General features: G+C 44.4%; 1 protein-coding gene across 1 annotated transcript in view; it reads left to right on the top strand.

Annotated features, from left to right (window-relative positions):
- Positions 1-490: 490 nt before the first annotated feature.
- UBASH3B (ubiquitin associated and SH3 domain containing B) overlaps positions 491-21,701 on the top strand; it is a 104,664-nt gene continuing 83,453 nt past the window's right edge. Inside the window, exon 1 of the mRNA XM_077839933.1 lies at positions 491-688. Coding sequence (XP_077696059.1) covers positions 528-688 — 161 coding nt within the window. The 5' untranslated portion in view covers positions 491-527. The remainder of the gene's footprint in view (positions 689-21,701) is intronic.

Here is a 21,701-nt window from a genome sequence, read left to right as displayed (position 1 = left end):
GGATACTGGGTTTGTGTCAAGAACAGCAGTGCTTGTTCAAACCATTCAGCAAAGCACACTGGTTAAATGTCTGCGGCTTGGTATAAAATCCACTGCAGCTTTAAGAGAGGGGAGGGTTTCCAGGAGAGGAAAAGGCAAAGCCTGCCCACAAGGGCTTCTTTTTGCCTTTCTGATCCATTCAGAAATTACTCATTGCAAATTCCTGACTTTTCAAGAGGAGGAAGTGCGATTGCATGGATTTCATTTGCTGCACATGTGTGGCACAGAGTGGGAAAGAGACTTCTTCACGGGGGAGCTAGTCCAGCAACAGCGATGACTTTGTGAGAGCTGGGGTGGGGGGTTGCTTTACACCAGGAAGCTGTGCTGTATGTTTCCACGCTCAGCTGCTGAGACAGAGAGAGAGACACACACACCAACACAACAGCAGCCGCTTGCCTTTCTCGGTGTGTAGATCAGCTGTCTCTCTCTCTCTCTCTTTTTTTTTTTTTCTTTCCGGTGTGTTGTTGTTTGTGTGTTGCGATGGCTGAATGATGGCCCAGTACAACTCCACACCACACACCATGGCTGCCAAAGAAGATCTCTACAGCAAAGTCACCCCCAGACGAAACAGACAACAACGAACGGGGACAATCAAACACGGGTCGTCTCTGGAGATCCTTTTATCAATGGGATTCCCCAAAGCCAGGGCGTAAGTTGGGACATCTTTACTTCCCCCTCCACCCTCTGAACCCCCCCCCCCCTCTTCTGGTATAAAGGCGAGCTGGTTAAAGGCCGTGGGGGGAGGGGGGGGGGTGCAATTTCTGGTTTGCATGTTGATCCAGGGTAGAAGGCGTGTGTGTATCTGGGGCGTTCTCTCGGGGATGCAGGAGAACGCGGTGCGATGGGCAGCTGCCGGCGGTGGGTACCCGATCGCTCGGTGATGCAGGTGCGCCTCGGCCCAAATGGCCTTTGCCGATTTCGTTTTTCGGAGGAGGGGTTTGTTTAGGAACCGGGAAGGGGTGGGGGGGTGGCTTTCGAGGAGAGGCTCCGCTCCGAGCTGTTGAACTGCAGAGGCAGAGCCCATCCACTGCAGTGGTTTGCAGGCTGGGGGTGTGCAATTTGCAGGGAGGTGGGAGCGGCGCGCGTGTATCGCATACTCATGGCCAGGGAAGAGAACCGGGTCCCTGGAAGGGCTGGTCTGTGCCAGGGCTTTAAAGGCAGGTGAAGAAATGACCATGCACTGCAGCAGCCCCGGCTGGGGCGTTGCTATTTTACGGCGGCTCAGTACTGCTGTTATGCATCCAGGCTCAAGGTTTTGATGTCAGGATGTACAGCCTTGGCAAGGTAGCAACAGCAGCGGCGCACAAATCCCGCGGCTCTGGAGCCACCGAAAAATCAAGCTTGTTCACAGGACTGTGAAACCAGGGCCAGGCCTGGCCGCGGAATGGATGCTCTGAGCACCGCTGGCCTGTCTCCCGATCCTGGTGAGAAATTGCTTCAGAAGTTTTGGATGTCCAGCTTGCTCCAGCTAGACAGGAAACTGGACTTCAGCAAGGTGCAATTAGAACCCATATCCCTTCGCCGTTATTTGACAGTGGTTATTCCTCAGCAGTTATTTTAGCTCCTGCAGTCACCTGAGATCATGTCTGTAACCTACGTGCCGGTGAAGTCAATGGAAGCAGTGTTCAAAAACCCCAGACCTTTGTAATCCAACGTCCCGTGTTTTTCATGCGCAATTTAGCAATAATCTGTTGTAATATTTCTTTGCTGTGCTTAAAAGTCATTGGGCAACAGCCTAAATATCATGTAATACTGACCCTCCCCAACCCCCTTGTTAAAATGATGACTACTGAGTGGGGTACTTTAGGCTGTAAAACAAACTAGGGGAATTTGGATGACTGCTTGATCTGCCTAGATTTGCCTTTTATAGTTGAGATATCAGAACTCAGCTGGTTTCCGACTATTTTCTGTACAGATTTTTATAGGTTCACAGATACACATGATTTGAAGGACAGACATCATCTATAGATTCATATGACCACCGTGGCTTTCACTATAACATACACACACACTCAAAATCCAATGTGCGTTTTCCATTGTCCTACTTATGCTCTATATGTGTGTCAATGATCTGTAGCCATATAGAGAGAGTGGGATGTAGCATTTATCAGGATGCTTGCAGATTGGCACACTGAGGAAGCAATGACTTAATGCACCCAGATTGGATGGAAATGCACTAGCATATTACTCAGTCTAGATGGGGGAAAGAAATGCTTGATATGAAAGATAAAAACAATGATTACCTCTATGATGGTGATGTCTAGTTTGACAGCCAGCTATTTTACCTGAGTTACCATGCCGTTCACATCCTTGCTTAATAAAAGCTTGCTTCATAGTTGCAGTACATAAAAATGAAACTAAAGCCTAGATAGACCAGCTGGGAGAGGTTAAATCCAAAGAACAGGTATCAAAAATACCCCCAAACTTAAAGGCTTATTATCATAAAGTATTTGGACTCAGAGGCGAAACCAGCTAGTTCTTTACATACAACAGGATACTATAATAGTATATTTAACTGATAAACTGTGCTGGAATTGGATGACTCAGTGTATAACATAGCTCTTGGCACCATATTCCAGTCTGCTGATAATGTTGCAATTAAATGGTTATTAAAATGTGAGTAAGAAGCAAAACAAAAATAAAAGTGGATTGGTAATTGCTGCTGCCAGTGGTGTGCTATTATGGAATAATCCACAGGTCAGTGGTCAGGCTCCCAAAAGTGCAGGGTTTATAAGCAGCACAGAGCATGTTGTCGGGATGATTCCCACAAGATTGCTGCTTCCCAGAAGAGGCGTTTTATCCAAATGCTCATTTCTGTGCAAAGGGAGGAGACTGAGGCTGAGATTTTCATATTCAAGTTTCTAGGTTCTACCACATTATAAATGACAACCACAATAAAAATATATAAGGCTTAATATAATTGCCGTGGCTCTGGGTAGGTCAGTCAACCGATTGAACCTGGGACTGCCGGTTCTAAAAGCATGACCCACTGCTGCCAAAGCCCAGCTCTGTTAGCCAAAGCTGTAGCAGGCTTATCAACCTCTATAGGTAGGTCTGTACTTCCAGCTGGGGCTGCAATTCCCAGCTCGAGGAGACACATCAACACTAGCTAGCTCTGGTTGAGCTAACACCCTACCGAGTGCAGCTGTGGTGGTGCAAGTGGCAGGTGTGAGTAACCATCTTGAGTATGTGCCCATCTGAGACAATAGGCACATGCTGGGGGCACCCAGCTCGAAAGTGTAGACATACCCTATATGTGGTTCAGCCATCACTGTAGGAGAACAGAGTGGGACACCAAGTGGGAATGAGTTCCATGTGCAACTGGTGTATTCAGGAAGTTCACAATGGATCCACGAGGCTTCCATCCCACTAGATCAACTCTGCCACTTCCCCTACCATACACGACCCCACGTTCCCATGGAGAACACCGGGTTGAGCTCAGCACTGCATCATCCAGTGGGCCAAAGAGGAGTCAATACACAAAGCTACACCACTTCCTGTCTCCGACCTCAGCAGAACCAAGACGTTGTCATGTTTTGGCCCTTGGTAGCTATGGAGTACCAGCAGGAGTTAGAATATGGGTATTTATTGCTTCACGATGGTCCTCAAATTAGAGGGACTCAGTCCAATTTCTACATAGTGAAATCTTTTCTCTCCGGTGTTCCAAATGTGTTTTCTGTGCTGTTAAAACATGTTTGCCTAGTAACAGACAGAGCAACATAGCAGCATTTCAGTAAAGAGGCTCCTATCCCTCCAGGGTTTGCGCTAATGCTGGGAGAATACTGAGAAAAAAAAATAACTGGAGCCTGAAATAAATTCACTTCCCCCATGTGTGTGCCCCCATCCCGCTAGCTTTTTGCAATTATTCTAGGCTGAAATTCATCCTTGTCCACAGGAACAGCACAAGGTCTGTGCATCACTTAAGCTCTTTGGGCTTTAGTGGGACTTAAGGGGGATTCAAGTGGTGCTTTGAGCCTTGTGTTGACCTTCTGTGCAGGGATGAATTCCACCTCTAATGAACGTGTTTATTGATGGGAATGTTCCTTGACAGAGCAATTTTTAAGGGCATACTGGAAGAGAGTGAATTTCAAGTATGTAATCATGCTGGAGCCAATCGCATCCAGCCATGGAATAGAATATACCAGTACCATGCCCACAAGCTATTTGGGGCAGGGACTTCATTTGTACAGCACTCAAGACAATGGTGTCTTGATCCTGGCTCGAGCCTCTGTGTGCTACTGTAATACAAATATGCGTAGTACTACATGTCTAATCAAAACCACTTCCATTTCAAATACTGAACACTCAGAAGCAAGCTGCAGACCAAGGGATTATTTGGTCAACAGTTTTAAATAGCAAATTTGTTGAAGATCCCAATCTGTTCACTCGGTGAACAGTAATAAATTGAATAAGCAATCCCTTACAAATTACTCTTCCAGATCTGCTTTTCTCTCTGGAGTGCTTATTTTTCCCCTTTTGAGTACTTCTTTAACTGTTTTTGGAAGTAATGAGACAGAAGGCTTTTTGCATACTCTGGCTTTTAACGGATGAAATTCTGCATCCTGGCTTGAGCAATAGCTTGACTAATTAAATGGTCTAGTACATGTGCTGCAGTTCCTAGGTTCAGCATTGGGGCCTCTGAACAATTGTGTACATCTGTGCTGGAATGCATCCAAGAGGGAAGCATGGGGTTGTGCTGGGCAATTGAACATAGATACTGCAATTGAGTTAGCAGCTGTAGGGAAGGAACACTGGAGAAAGGTTTCAGCAAACATACAGTTGGGGCCATATCCCACTATCATTCCACATATGGAATTTTCATTGACTTCATTGCAAATTCTGCTCCAGGACTGAGGGATTATTGTTATTTTATTTGTATTACAGTAGTGCCTAAAACCCCATTGTGTTAGGCGCAGAATATACACATAGTCAAAGACAGTCCCTATCTCAAAGATCTTTACAGTCCATATATACTACAAAAATGGGAAGTATCGATATCCCCATTTTAGAGATGGGGAACTGAAGCACAGAGAAATTAAGTTACTTGCCGTGGCAGAACTAGGAATTGAACTCACATACCCGAGGCTCAGTCCAGTATCTTAATCACAAGACCATCCTTCTTCTCTAAGAAAAAGAGAACATGTCCCTTTAGGAAATGAACCCTGTCTTTGAATGCATTTCCTACTGTTTGCAGCATTTTTGCAGCTGTGTTGGTCTCAGGGTATGAGGGCACAATATCTTTTAGTGGACCAACTTCTGTTGATGAGAGAGAGAAGCTTTTGAGCCACAAAGAGCTTTTCTTCAGGTCGGATATAACCTCACCCACCTTGTCTCTCACATATCTTACCGCTTTTTTTTCTGTAAAAATAGCAGAGTGAAACCGATTGGAGGAAATGAGAAAGGTGAATAAAAAGGGAAATGGAGTAATCATTCAGATAGATTGGCTGCAATACACCATCTTTATTTTGTATAGTGCTTTTAATGCAATCTGTATTATGAAATGCATTACAGATTTAAATAATGTAGTTACAACATGAAATAATAAACAGAAGGAACTAAACAATCAGAGAAGGGAGGAAAGAAAAATGTTCACAGGAGAGCTGGAAATCTGGATGGTTGACTGGACAGAGAGTTATAGGGAGATTGTTCCATGCGTCTCAGGGAAGGCGTTTGCACCAAGAATGACAAGAGTGAAAAATGGGACAAATTAGATGTCTGTGGACAGAAGAAATATTAAAAGACAAAGAGTAAAAATTTTCAAAAGTGCCTACGTGACTAATTCCCATTTTCAAACATGCCTTAGGAACTTAAGATCATAAGGGCCAGATTTTCAAAGGAATGTAGGTGTATAAAGATGCAGATGGGCACCTTGTGGAATTTTCAAAAGCGCCAAAGCAAGTTAAGTGTCTAACTCCCATGGACTTTAGTCCTTGAAAATCTGGCCTTAAGTGATTTTTGAAAATGGGACTTAGGATCTTAATCCTTTTGAAAATTTTGCCCCTGGTCTGCAAGGTCAAATTCAGAGACGTTTTTAGAAACCAGAGAGGACAGCTTGTCCTGAAATGAATAGGGAGCCAAGGGAGTTGTTTGAGGATAGGGGCTGATGAGGTAGTCTTATTTTGATAGTCAAGGAATATTGTGGGAGGCTAAGAGAGTGTATCCTATAAGGATGGACAAGCAAAGAAAAACTTGTTTTCCAGAACTACCTCGACATAGTCTGCGTACAGCCCTAACACCAACACTTCTGAAGCCCCACATAGCTGTTAGTGGGTCCACTGCTTATTCCTGGACATTGAAGCAAGGAAGCTACACAGTTCAGATTTTAACATGTCAAAGAAAACTTAAATGATACAGTTATTAGTGCAGAAAGTCACTAAATATTACAGAGGAGGTTGAGAAAAATATAATTTTACACTCTCTATAGCGCTTTTCATCCCACTCTGACGACCTGTGAAAGGGAGCCACCTCTGGGTTCAAACATGGCAGCTGTTTAACAGTGCACCCTAATGTTACACCAGCTTTTAGGAAAAGAAATTCAGGATACTGTAGGAAGCTGAATCTGCAAGGCAATTTGGGAAGACAGATGACTGCAATCATCTGAGTTGCATTCTGGCCACGACATTAGATGTGGCATCCCTAATCATTTTTGAAGAGGACTTCTATTAATTACAAGTGGTCACTCTTTGTATGTCTCATTCAAAAGGCAGTGACTCCCCAGTGTTACCAGACACCATACTGGGACATTATTTCTATACTGGGTTAGGCCCCAGTCCTTCATTGAGCTCCTTGAATGCACACTCGCGTACTCTGGGGCTCTGGATGGGCAGGCACAGGCATCTCTGGCACAGAGCTCATTGCTGTATCCAGGCCTTAGAGAGAAGAGTGACGCCCATTGAATTGCCTTCACAAGTTCTTGCAGTGCTTGCAAAAGAGACCATCTGACTCAAGTGCTGACCAACTCTGTCCCTGTGATAAGATCACAATCTAAAGTGCTGTGGGTGTAGCAACACTGCATCCTTGCTTGGAGGTATTTTATACATAAACCACAGCTTGACCTGTCTTCACAGTAAACCTGTTTCTACAGGAGGTGGGAGGGGAGCCGAGAGAGGTGAAACAAAAAGACACTTCTGCCACACTGACAACCAGGACACTGGGGAAACTCAGATGTTCTTGTCAACTGCTGGAAATGGCCCACCTTGATTATCACTACAAAAGGTTTTGTCCTCCCCACCCCCCACCCCACTCTGCTGCTGGTAATAGCTCATCTGAAGTGATCACTCTGGTTACAGTGTGTATGGTAACACCCATTGTTTCATGTTCTCTCTGTATATAAATCTCCCCACTCTATTTTCCACTGAATGCATCTGATGAAGTGGGCTGTAGCTCACGAAAGCTTATGCTCAAATAAATTTGTTAGTCTCTAAGGTGCCACAAGTCCTCCTTTTCTTTTTGCGAATACAGACTAACACGGCTGCTGCTCTGAAACCTGTTTAAGAATGGTGCAAAGATTGCTCATAACAACCATGCCAAGGTCAGTGAGTCACTGGGATATTTGCTGTGAAAGTGAGAGTAGTGCAGAACGAAAGCTTCCCAGTGGAAGTTTTTCTTGTACACCCACCTTGTTTGGGGGGCAGGGAAAGAGCTGCATTGCACCTTTGTGCGGTTAGCTCCCCTTACTGGGATTCTGCATTTAAACATACAAATAGCATTAAGTAATGAGTTCCTGGTCTAGAGACAAGTCAGTGAGATCCCCATGATCCTGCATCTCAGAACTCTATATTGCAGGGCTGTCAAACCTTTACAATATCCTGGGAGGCATTAGCAACTTGCCAGAGCCCAGGGTACCTTTGCCCATTTCGATATCAAAATAAATGCAAGCAACATAACATTTGCTTGTTCTTGTCCTTCTCGCTGGTGATTTGTCTTGGGGGCAAAGGGCTGATCTTGTTGCCAATGACTTCACCAGCTTCAAAAGATAAGTAGATGGGGGTCAGGGAGAAGTGCCATGGCGCTACCTCTAATACACCAGCCAATAGGGCAAAACTTTAAAAAGAGAGCAATTTTGTTTGGTCAAATAGATTTTGTTTGTTTGTTTGTGTCCCCTGTACTCCCGGACTTTGTCAAATGTCTCTGGGACTTGGGGGGGTCTAGTGCACTGTTTCACGCCAGGCCAATGTCATGCAAGTCAACGCTTGTTAATGGGGGGATTATTATGGAAAAATACTGACAAAAGGTTAACGCTGCCGCTGAGCAAACCTAGAAGCTTAGAAGCAAAGTTGAAGATATGTAACTCTGATAAACAGCAAGACCTTTAATAGCTTGACACTGACAGAGGTTTTAACCATATTTCACTTACACTCTTCCCGTCACCGTTATTACAAGCAATTTAAAGCAAGTGTCATTTCTTCCTTTTACATATTATTAAGGAGGCACTGCAGTTCATGATAGTTCAGAATTAATCATTTGCGGATAGCGACTGCTAAATAATTTCTGCTGGAGAGGTGGGAGTGCATTAGACATATTTTTCCCCTCTCGATTCTTAAAAGCACAAAACTTACTATCTTCTCCACCCCCATCCCAACAAAATATAAACAAATCTTACCCCACTAGGATCTGATCCAGTTCCCATTAATGCTCTGATTCAGCAAAGAACTTAAGCCCATCCTTAACTTTGAACATGAGTAGTTGAGAGCAAAGTGCTCTGTATTTTCCTCCTGATTATGGAAGGGATGTTTTCAGTAACATTGGGGACACTTGTGACGCATAAAGCAGTACATTTCTTTTCCTAAACTATACCTTATTTTGGGGGGAAGGATAAGATTTTTGCTGCAAAATTCTATTTCTCCTGTTTTGCACTAATATAAAACATTACTGTTTTATTTATATTGTAATACAACTTAAGAGCTCTGATCATGGACCAGGATCCATATATATATAGTGCTAGGCGCTATACAAACACCAAACAAAAAGAGGGTGTCTGCCTCGAAGAGCTTGCAATCTAAACAGATGACAAGAGACAACAGGTGGATGCAGACAGTCAGACACAGGGAGAGTACAGGAGACAGTGTTGGTCAGCACGATAGGTACTGATCTCAGCATTGTCTCCAATAAGAGCTTTTAGTCCTGATTCTTCTCATTAATAATATTTTGGTAAAATTCACCCCTGTGTAGAGGACTGGTGCAAAGGTCTAGGCACCACTCTTTTGAGGATAAAGTGGAACTTAAGTAGTGCATACGGCCCTCTGTACAGAGGTGAATTCCATCCTATGTAAGTTTCAGAGTAGCAGCCGTGTTAGTCTGTATCCGCAAAAAGAACAGGAGTACTTGTGGCACCTAAATTTGTTAGTCTCTAAGGTGTCACAAGTACTCCTATCCTATGTAAGTGTAATTCTAGCTAATAGTTAGCACTTTTCATCTTCACACAAGGTTAAAAATAAATGAAATGAGCTTCCCAGACCCCATGTAAGGTGAGTATTCTCTCCATTTTACAAATGGAGAAATTAAATCAGAGAGGTGCATTGACTTGTTTGAAGCCACAGTGATAGACTTAATTAATTAATGTTAAGTTTTTTGAATAAAGGGTACCATAGAATTACATAGTATTATTCTGATTGCTCACGCAAGAACCACATTCCTCTCCACATCTGATTTTTTTAGTTTATTCTCCACAAAAAATATTTCCCTTCATCGCATGCTTGAAATGAATGTGATTGGTAATTAATAGTAAATGTCAGATAATGGTATATTACCAGTGGATAAACTGCAATCATTTCTCTGAGTCAGAATTCAGACCGTTCTGAAACATGCTGGGGGAGGGGGGTCTGATTCTCGTTTAGGCTGGCAGCGTATAGGCTTACAATGAGCCTAAATGTCAATTACATATACACCCAGTATGTTACCTTCACGCTGCTGGAGTGGTGTAAAGTGCCTTAGAGTCTATGAGTATCTGTCCAAAGGGCCAAGTCCTCGGCCGGTGTAAATTGGCATAGTACCATTGACTTCAATGGAAAAATGCTAATATATATCAGCTGAGGAGTTTGCTCCAAAATAGCCTGGTTCTCATTTGCACTAAGGCCCCTTCATGCCACTCTGCCAGTGGGTTCTTTTGCACCACTCAGGCAACGCAAAGAAGTTTCAGAGTACGTAAGAATCTGTCCCCAAGTCTTTGGGAGAAAAGCTATGTCGGCAGTATTCCTCCCCTCCCCCGCAATACATTTTTACACCAACTATGCAATATCTTTGTAAATGGTGACTCACTGCTTCTGTGCCTCACAGGCCATTATCTACACACCTACAAGATGCCCATTACTGCCTTCAATAAGAGCACCTGGGGGGCTTGAGCACACTTTAAAGAGTCACAGCACGTAACAGAGAATGCAGGGCTGTTTCCCAGGCGCTGGCTATGCTGCTGGCCTCCTGCATGGTGTGATCATTCTGGTCTAAAATGTGTCAGTGTAAATTTAGCCAAGTGCAGAGGGCTGTGAGCAGAGCATGACTCAAGATGGCTCCACGACTCTGAGCCCTGTGCACTGAAGGAGGCCGGAAGCACAGAGCCCCTGTTATGGTGTCATGGTGAAATGGTCTGCTGTTCCATTGCAACAGGGAAGTTGGGTGGCAACTGGCATCCTAATGTCCCACGGATCCATGTCTGCTCACCTTCCATCCTGTTCACCTACACTTAGGGTGACCAGAGGTCCCATTTTTAAAGGGACAGTCCTGTTTTTTGGGACTTTTTCTTATATAGGCGCCTATTACTCCCCACCCCGGTCCCGTTTTTTCACAGTTGCTATCTGGTCACCCTACCTACACTTTCTTCTCATCAGTGGCACCTATAGACCTATGCAACCTGTAGCCACGATGCTGCAACTGTATCATCTGCAATGGCAGATTCCCATACCAGTGTGAACTACCCATGGAAGTCAGCAGGGCTCCATACATCATAGGTGCTGGAATTAGGGGTGCAGGAGCACCCCCTGGCTTGAAGTGGTTTCCGACATATACAGGGTTCACAGTTTGGTTCAATGGCTTACAGCACGCCCTCTACACACATTGTTCCAGCACCCCTCCCATACAGGCACAGGATTCTTCTTATCTGGAGCCAGCTGCAGGATCAGGGCCTGTCACACCACAGTGGGACTTGCCCTTCCAGTGTTTTTTGGACTTCATTTTGATTTTACAAAATTGGTTCAATTTTGGAACAACAAAAAAACCACCATAAAAAAACTGCAGTATTTGCTGTTTTCTCCCTAATGTCCTGCTCTCAAGAAAACACAACCCTTATTGGAATTTTCAGTTTCAAAATCAAACTTGGTTGCACTGATCCTTCGCAATGAGGTTTAGTAGATATGAAGACTCCTGCTCAAAAGCAGATGCATGGTAACCAGGATCAATGTATTTGAAATAATTGCCGACAATCTGAAAAGGGCAGTGATGTCTCAGAGCATTGCAAGTTGTTTTGATGTGAAAGCTGTCGTATAGGGACATGGCTTTTAACTCCCATTTGAAATGCAGGGCAGTGGGGGAGCTTTAGCAGGGATAGTACTTCCGTGATTTAGTCATAGATATACAGGGTACCTGACCAATGCATCTTGCTAGGGCTTCCTTTGTCAGTCAACCTTAAAACAGGGTCTTCGGAGTTCCTTTTTCAGTCAACGCTGGACTTCTGCTGGGATTCTTTTTTTGTTCTCTCAGGAAACTCCTGTGACCGGCTGTTGATTTCTCTGCCTTGTGTTTGGTTTTTGGATGGGCCATGCTGGTGCTAACTGGGTTTTAAAAGAAGTGAGTCAAGAGTGCCAAACTAAGTGGGAAATTAGACTGGACAAACAGACAGTTCTGTAAGAGGCATGTGTAAGAACTGGTGGCTGGAATTTGCTGCATGGAACTGTGCAGCCATGTTGTAGCTTTCCCTGTCTGCGTGCACACCGTGGAAGAGAGTGCTGGAGCTCTCTTAGCACAAGGATTGTGTGGCTGGGTCTATACGAGATGATTAGGGCCCTGCCACATTCATGGCCATGAAAATGCATCATGGGCTGTGAAATCTGCTCTCCCAGTATGAAATCTGGTTTTTTGTGTGCTTTTACCTGATACTATACAGATTTCTCGGGGGAGACCCAGTGTTTCTCAAATCGGGGGTCCTGACCCAAAAAGCACTTGCGGGGTGGGGAGGGGGTTCACAAGATTATTTTAGGGGGGTTGCAGTATTGCCACCCTTACTTCTGCACTGCCTTCAGAGCTGGGTGGACAGAGAGCGGCAGCTGTTGGCTGAGCACCCAGCTCTGAAGGCAGCGCCCGCCAGCTGCAGTGCAGAAGTGAGGGTAGCGGTATTGCGACCTTCCCACCACAACTCCTTTTTGGGTCAGGACCCCTACAATTACAACACCGTGAAACTTCAGATTTAAATAGCTGAAACAATGAAATTTGCTATTTTAAAAACCCCATGACCGTGAAATTGACCAGAATGGACCGTGAATTCAGTAGGGCCCTATAGATGATTCATCTTTAAATATTTCCCAGCCCCAACAGGAGCGCTAGTGCAGACCCATCATTGCTGTGTTAACGGTCTTGTGGTCTACCCCTGTATTAAGAGCAGGCCTAGAAGACATGGTAGTTGAACATTCCCACCATTACTACCCTAGTGCTGCTCCACCGGTGATCACAACAGCAGGAGCAAAAGTGCAGATGAGTTGCTAGGGTTTTTAATGAGAAAAAGGCCCAGTTCATGGAGGCCCCGCTTGTGATTCTAACACAACTGGAAGCTCTAGGCTGTCCAAAGGGCCCAGGATGAAGGTAAGACCTGACCATGGTGGCGAACATGAGGGGAATATACTCTACAGCAGAAGCACATGGTTGCTGCCCTGAAGGGCTCTTCCCTGCACCCTGCAGAGGGATCCAGGCTGAGTCAAATGGAATTCCTTCCGGGATTGCCGTGCATTCCCTTCACAGGCTAGCCCAATACAGACTGTAGCTTAAAAGCTACAATATAGCCCCCTGTGTACAAGGCCTGACGCAGCTGGAATGGCTATTTGCCACACGGTCCCCTTAATTAATTGCATGAGACCCAGAGAGATGGGAGTAGATGCAGTCATAGCAGGGGGTTTTGTTTTTAATTCTTTCTGACATTTAGAAGGTCAGTGGAAAAGCTTGTCAAATAAAACAGGAAGTTAGTCTGACATGTAAGCATTTGAGCACGGGATGAAAATCAGCCAAGGCAGCCACAAGCCCTTGTCTCTGAGCACCAAGCTTTCACACATGAAGACCAAATAGCATGTGAAGCACCAAATCACCATTTGAAATATCTCCCACAAATGATCTTTTGCTGTTTTTCAATACCATGACTAACTTTTACTCCACTGACGAAACGAAATTATCCTCCCTCTGGACTGAGTCTTCTGAGCAGACTTAGGGAAAGAATAGTCCCATGGCTAGAGTGCTAGCTTGGGACTCACAGGAGCTGGGGGGGGCAATTCCCTGCTCCACCACAGACTTCTTTTATGACCCTGGGCAAGTCACTTAGTCTCTCTGTGCCTCAGCTAACCATCTGTAAAATGGGAGTAATAGCACTGCCCAACCTCATAGGGATGTGATGAGGATAAATATGCTAAAGATGGTGAGGTGTTCAGATACTGTGGTGATAGGCAGTCATAAAAGTACCATAGATAAGGCACTCGCCTACACTTAAAATGTAGAAAGAAAAGGAGTACTTGTGGCACCTTAGAGACTAACAAATTTATTTGAGCATAAACTTTCATGAGCTACAGTTCACTTCATCGGATTGACCTAGCTACGTCACTCAGGGATATGACAAATTCACACACCCTGAGCACTGTAATTAAGCCAAATCTAATCCCTGGCATAGACACAGCAAGGTTGATGAAAGAATTGTTTAGTTGATTTAGCAATTGTCACTCCGGGAGGTGGATTACCTACATCAATGGAAAAATCCCTGCTGTCAATACAGGAAGTGTCTACCCTAGGGTGGTGCAGCTGTGCTGCTGAAGCACCCATAAAGTTGACCTGCCCAAGGTGAAATTCACAGAGGACCAGCAAAGGCCCATGCATTATTTGAGTGGGTCCCAGCACAGTGATTTTCACCCTTTTTCTTTTCTTTTTTTTTTTTTTTTTGAGTCAGAATTAATTAAATCCAGGACAAGATTTTCAGAAGTTACTAGTGATTTGGTATGACCATGTGAGGTTCCTGACAGGGGCCTGATATCCAGAGAGCAGCTACTCAGCACTTTCTGAAAACCAGGCCCCTTTCAGTTGTCTCAAGTCGGGCACCCAAACCAACTAATCACTTGTGAAAATCTTGGCCCATGGATGCTCAGCTCCTCTGGAAATCAGGCCACTTACTTCAGGCATCTGAAGTAAAAAAGATTTTGGCCCAAGTGACTTGCCCAAGGCCACGCAACAAGTCAGCTGCAGAGCTGGGTCTAGATCTCAGCAGCCTGAAATCACTGTTAGGATGTAAACAACACAAAAATGGCCTCTCACGTGAACCCTTGAGATTCTAATCCAACCTTTGAACTCAGATGTGCAGAGGCAGTAGCATAAATCGAAAGAAGTTTTGTTAACTGAATATTTCAGAACTTTAAAATATATTTGGTTTGAGTGTCATTTTAGAAACGGACAAAGGGTTTTTATGGTTGCACAGGTTGGGTGTAACTGTGGCGAGGAAGGAATCTCATATTTTCTGAGCCAGTTCTCTTGCCCTTAGAGGTAACAAGTTAGTTTTGAATTTGTGTTGTGTGCAGCTGGCTCTTCTATTGAACATCCTTCCAATCATATGAATATTTGAAACAATTGAACAATTAATCTGAGATCATGAAAGCGGGATTGAATGTTGTGACTAGATAACGATCCCTTTGCTACAAAGTAAACATCAAAGCAGGAGACAATTTTTCAATCACAATATAAAATTCACTGGAAATTCTTGCTACTGTACCCTATTTTTCTTTTATTAAATGAGACGAACATTAAGATCAGGCTGTCCTCTGAAAACATCCAGAAAACACTGGCCATGCCCATTCCAAAATTCATAAAGGTCTGCATGAAGGTCATCCGTGTTCAGAGAGCTGGTGCATGGCAAATGCACCACATAAATTTCACTTGAGCTCTGAAGATTTAAGAGGGACTAGGGTGGAACATTTAGAGCCTGGTGTGGATTTCAAATAGAGAGTGAGTTTCATCCTACAAGCAAAGTGCTCTTAAAAACTGCTCAGGATTCCACAGGATCCACCACTGTGATCCAACCCAGAGGAGGAAATTGCTATGAATTGACGAGCCAGACTGGCAAAAGCACTTAAGTACATTGCTTAACTTTAAACACATGAGTAGTCCCACTGCTTCAGCTGGGACTACTCACATGCTTAGGTGCTTTCTGGATGGGGGTCTTTCAAAAACCTTTATTTTTAAATTCCGTAGCACAGTCAGAATTTCTGCTGATTCTACATCATTGTCGGTGTTCCAGTTAGCCAGCTCTGATCCAGCATTAGAATAGCTACATTCGGTTATCTGGATTAGCATCTCTAATTCCATTTCCTCGTGGTTTTCATCAGCTAGCTGGTTTTTTTAATGTGTACTCTGTGTCCTGTTTGTTGTGATATGTTGCGCAATTCAGTTAACTGGTTGCATGTGTAACTATCACTCTACCCACGGACCATTCTGTTGCTGGAGCCTCTGACCCAGTGGACGTACACATGCAAGGATTCACTCTTCTCTGGGTTTTAATTTCAAACCTACATATTATGCTATAATTGTATGCACCCCTATAATAACTGGAATTTGAGTATCGCAAATGTCAATCCTCATACCACTGTGAGGCAGGGAATTATTATTATCCCCATTTCACAGATGAGAAAACTGCAGGACAGAAAGACAAACCCTACATTTTCTAAAGTGACTTTTTTGTGGGGGTGGGGGAGGGGCATCGCATTTTAAACACTGATTTTTAGAGGTGCTGAGCATCTAGAATCTCTGTTCTGGGCATTGGGAAGGGTGGGTGCTCAGCACCTATGAAAATCGGGTCCCTTAGGTGTCTAAAATTAAGGCACCTAAAATTAAAGGCTACTTTTGAAAAGCTGACCCTAAGTAACCTGTCCAGAGCCAGGCAGCAAGTAAGTGGCAGAGTTAGGTATAAAGCCCAGGAGTAAAGTTTTCAAAAACACCATGAAGGGATTTATGCGTTACAATGCTGCACGTCATGGCACCTAACTTTTAGACACCTAGAAAAAATCACAAGAACAGCACTATGATCCACAAAGCCGAATTAGGCACCTCGGCTCCAGACACAATGAATGGGAAGAGAAAGGGCCCCTAAGAATGTGATCCACAAAAAACAGTGCATTGACCGGAGGGGTGACAAGACAGCAGCGCACACCCCTGTTTTGGAGATAGGTGCCTAAGTCCAGACTGCAGGGAGCCGCCTAGCTCTGCTCAGCAATCCACAAACAGGAACCTGCCCCCTGAAGTCAGCTGGCTGAGGTGCCAAAGGAAAGACTCTAAACTTGAGTCCTCACTAGAGCTGGGATCTCTGAAGCTCCTCGCTTCTTCAGGACCACTGTGTTTAATCTGGTCTTGGTAATTCTCCTAAAATCTTGTCAATTTCCCTCACACAGAATTGTAGATTATCGTGGGACAGATTCTGCTGTAAACTTGGAGACACTCCACTGAAAGCAATGGAGTCACTCTGGAGTCACACTGCTTTAACCACGAGCAGAATTTAGCCTCGCCCTCTATTGTATGTTGGACAACAAGACTTGCTTTTGTATTATGAGTGCCTACAATCTTCTAACCATATTTCATGGGGGGTGTAAAACCTAATAAGAAAAGCTTTTTTTAAAGAAGTAGATTGTATTATAGGAAATGAGAGGCGACAGCCAGAGGAAGCTGTTTGTTCTTGTTATCAGCTCTTAACTCTCATCTCTTGCAAATGGCTCTTTTAAAATCCATCATTGTAACTCTCAGCCTATGTTAGAAAAGGTCGTGTGGTTCTCATTTAAGGGCCTGATTCAGAGCTGACTGAAGTGAATGGGAATCTAAGGAAAGATCTTTCTCCTGCACCTGCATCCTAGTAATATCCAGGTCACCTGTAACCTAGCTTCAGCCAGTGCAGTAAAGCTGAATAGCCCCACTGCCATTACTGGCATTTGTGCTGAGCCCCAACAAGGACATGCAGGAGTTTACACCAATTGGTTAGAGTTCGGCACTGAAGCAGCTGGACCATTTAGGGTTATTCCTGAGTGTAGACAAGAGCATTTGGGGTATGTCTGCACGGCCCTCAGGAGATGACTGCAGCATGTGTAGACAAACCCATCCTTGATTGGACTTGCTCACTAAAAGTAGCAGCATAGCCGTGGCCTGGACTAGATGCATGAGTAGATACCCCGGGTCGCAGCCACCTAGTGCATGCTGCTCCCCCTACATAATTTTTAGCAAACTAGCTGGGGTATGCCTATGTGTGCTACAACTGCGCTTCCTGATTGCAATGTAGACATACCCACAGCTTCCCATTCAGCAAAGTCCTTAAGCACATGTCTAACTGCAGGCATGTACTTAGGTCCCACTGATTGCAGAGAATAGGGGGATAGGACTTAAGCCCTTTGCTTTGCCTTACCAAGTCAGAATAGGGTGCCAGATAGCAAGTGTAAAAAATTGGCACAGGGGGTGGGGGGTAATAGGCGCCTATATAAGAAAAAGCCCCCAAAATTGGGACTGTCCCTATACAATCGGGACATCTGGTCACCCTAAGTCAGAATAGCAATGTTTGCCACCCACTCTTCACAGGTGTAAGAGATTAAGCAAGGGGAAGCAGGGCCCAGTGTTTTACAAAGCTGTGTGCCTTAAAATCTATAAAGATGCTATGTAAAATGTTCAGAAAGCACCTAAGTGACTTAGGTGCCTAAATCCCATTGACTTTCCAGTGATGTCTAAGTCACTGAAGCACTTTTTAAAATGTCACCTGACTCCCCAAAGCTGCAGCATAGTTCCATCAGTGCCCTTGCTCTCCGATGGAATAATTCTCTCCTCACTGCCCCACCATTACACCATTAAGTATAAATATAATAGTACCAGGGAGACTTCTTATCTCAGCACTGCTAACACTTTCCAAGCACATTGCACAAACATGCTGTAGATTTGCCTGTGTTGCTGTGTGTATTTTTAATCCTCTCGCTGAACCCTGTATTCCTAAGGTAGCTTAAGACAATGAAACAGTTGAATCCTGTCCAGAAACGCAGTCCCTTCCTTCCTTTTCCTCCGGTCCCTCTCCCAGACATGTATATCTGATCACAAGAGGCTGATAGACAGCAACACTACTGACCTTGAGCTCAGAATATGTCTGCCCAGTGCAGGAAATGTGTAATAGAGCAGTGGCTAAGGAGCGAACAAAGGTCACAAACCCGCAGATGAATAGTTGTAAATCTACATAACTGATCAGCTGTATTTTTAGCCTTCTAACTGCGGAATTAGGGATGGACACTGGACCCAGATGCATTGAGGGTGTATTTACATACCCACCATAGCAAAATGTGACCTGCACAGGAAGTGTTAAAAGGTGGGCTTTCTTACTCTTTCCTCCTCCTTCATCATGTATTAAACACCACCTGCAAGTTGTTTGGTTTTTTAAAGTGATTTTCTGGTTATTTGGGTCAGCCCCCAGACAAACCGAGGCCAACCCTGGAATAAGCCCTAACTTGTACCCCTTCTTCAGTGACCTCTGTGGGCTGTTACGGGAGCACAACGGGCACAGGGCATAAGGGACACCTCATCCATATCTTCCACATCCTGGCCCACCCTCTCCTCTGGGCTGCCAGCTGCGCTGGGACACTCCAATAGGCCCTTCTGCCAGGGCTATTATGTCTAGCCTCTGGCCCCATTCGCATCAGTCTAGCTGGCACAAAGGGACTATAGGCAGGCCCAGTGAGACAAACTGGTTCAGACCACAGGGTGAATATGTGGGGGCGTTACAACTGTACAAACACAACCTGCTTTACAACATCATAGGTCTGGTTAGGCTTTAAGGTGTCTTCCTGACCACAGGTTATGAGGTACGAGGTGCGTGCCCAATAATATCTTACATTTATATAGTGCCTTGTAGCTTACAGGGCTGAGCAAATTATAGACTGTGCATGCAACACCCACTTCTGGGAAGAAGGGTATCAAGCAATCAGTGCAAAGGACACTGCACAGAGCGGGGAGGGAAATGGTTTGGACACCAGAGCACTCGCATGCCCTTAAACTTACTCAAAGGGCTTTAAATTTAGTGTCTGTGTATTGCCCACAGGACCTTTGATATTGTGGTTTTCTCTGAAAGAATCGCACCACTGCATGGTTGCACACAATTGGGAGGGCAAAGGGCTGAGCTGACCCTGGCTGGGTACGAACCAGTGGTTTCAGGAGGTGAAAGGACTTGATTCTGATCACACTTTTACACCAGCGTAAGTCAAGAGTGACTTCGCTGAACTCAGTGGGGTTCCAGGTTGTAATTCCGTTGAATTCCGTGATGTCTCTCCTGATTGACAGCAATGTGAGAGAGAGCAGTTAGTCCTTATATGTTTCAAACTCTGTGTTACTAAGCCACCCTCCAACACACACTGCAACTGAACTCCAAGTGCTCTTATTAGGGTATTATAGTTATTTCCTTCAACAGTCCTCTGGGGGGTAAAGTACACTGAGTGGCCCTGAAATAAAAAGATTAACATCCCTCCCTCCCACCCCACCAAATCTACCCTAGTCTCCTTCTGATCCATTACCGTGTGTGCTCCTGATGTATATTACAAATCAATGGATATTAGGAAAAGCTGCTGTACGTGGCATAGGCTTGATTCTTTTAGATGCGTTTAGTAAACGTTGTATATTATTCTAAGTCTATATTTTGCCAGCACAAAATACATTGACCAATGTGTCTAATCCATTATAATCCTAGCCTTCAACAGATATTAACAATTCAGTAGTACAGATGGGGCCACATGCTTTCCTCCTATAACTCCATTAAAAGTGCTACACCAGGGATGGATCTGGCCCATGGCAGTTCATAGAGACGTGACAAAGACAATACAGAAAGCCACATCAAAATCAATGAGCGTGCAGTTATGGACTGTAATCACATCATAACCAACATAATTTAGAGGAGTCTGATCTTATTGATCTGAAAAGGAAATGGAGGGAATTTAAGGATGGAAGTTACTGTAGGAGTCCGGAGAAATATAGATTTGTGTGAACAACAAAACCACCAGTAGAAGAAAATTATCCTTATTATTTTAGAATGCTACGTGCATGTGTATGATAAACAACTGAAATGCTCAGCATGAGATTTCAACATGTAGAGACTATATTGCCAAATAGCTGCTGGTTGGGGATCTTTTCTCACTAGACAATGTGCATCGGGGTGCTGGAACAGCTAGTACACTGGGCATGCTGAGAACCGAACTGTAAACCCTGTGTATAATGGAAACCACTTCAAGTCGGGGGGGGGGGGGCAGCAGCACCCCTAGTTACAGCACCTACGATCTGCATCCAGAATACCCTAATGTTCTGAAGCATTTTTATGTCACTTAGGCCCTGTGTACATTACAGCCAGTCAGGGTTAGCAAGAACTGTCTAAATATGGTCCCTTATCAGCAAGGTGTTAATGCAGTTTCCTGTGGCCAGTATCAACAGGGAAGGGCTGGGTTATAAATCAGTTTACAAAATCATTTAGTAGTTTGAACAGTGGACAGTATTAAATCCCAGGCACCTAATTCCCTTGGGCTCCTTTCAAAATACCAGCCTCGGCTCGTTAGACTCTAATAGGTAGCATAATACGTGGTTCTTTACAGGCCTATGAAACAAGGTCCCTGAGTCAAGCTTTTTAAAATCAGGGGGCAAAATCCAGAGGTCTTTTTTATACTACTCCCAGCTACAACCATGTAAATGCAGAATGAGGTCATTGGCGTTACCTTGGATTCACACATATGTAAACGAGTGCAGAATCTGGCCCTCAGTTTTGTACACTGCTTAGTCAGGAAAAAATGCCAGTGCAGTGAACAGGAATGGGCATGAGTAAAAATTTGGAAGGACCTCAGGGCTTGTCCTGGAATTAATCTGATCTAATCTACACTTTGAGAGCCAGATCTTGCAATCAGTAAGAGTTTGGCCATTTACTTTCCTTTGGACCTTGATTCTATCCCAAATGGAAAGACCATGATCTCTACAAAGATAAAGTGGATGGATGCTAATAAACGAATAGGCAGGCCTTTGAAAGCACAAGAGGGCGTCGTATCAGCAGCCTGGGTGGCAAAACTACTCACTTCCACTTGATGGTTTTCTTGCCTGTTTGTACAGCTCACGAGATGGCACTTGGCGCGCCTCTGACATTTTATAATAGTTTCTGTTCCAAACGCTGCAACTTGTCTTCTGAACATATCCTCAGCTGGCGTAGACAGGCGTCACTCCATTGAAGTCAATGGAACCACGCCCATGACTTCAACTGAGCGACATCTATTTATACCAGCTGAGGATCTGGCCCTTTATGTTCAGAGCTATTTTTAATCATAGCAGGGATGTGAAAATGCTGTTTTTATGTACTGTGCAAGTGACTGCTAAGTACCAAAGTGACGTCTCACTACTAAGTGACCTAGGAACCTACAGGCCACTAAAAAGTCAACATGATACTGCAGAGTACCTAA

Source organism: Eretmochelys imbricata, chromosome 22, assembly GCF_965152235.1.
Source record: "Eretmochelys imbricata isolate rEreImb1 chromosome 22, rEreImb1.hap1, whole genome shotgun sequence".
In the NCBI taxonomy this organism is placed as follows: Eukaryota; Metazoa; Chordata; order Testudines; family Cheloniidae; genus Eretmochelys; species Eretmochelys imbricata.
The sequence above is the reverse complement of the archived record's forward strand: the minus strand, read 5'-3'. Positions and strand labels throughout refer to the sequence as shown.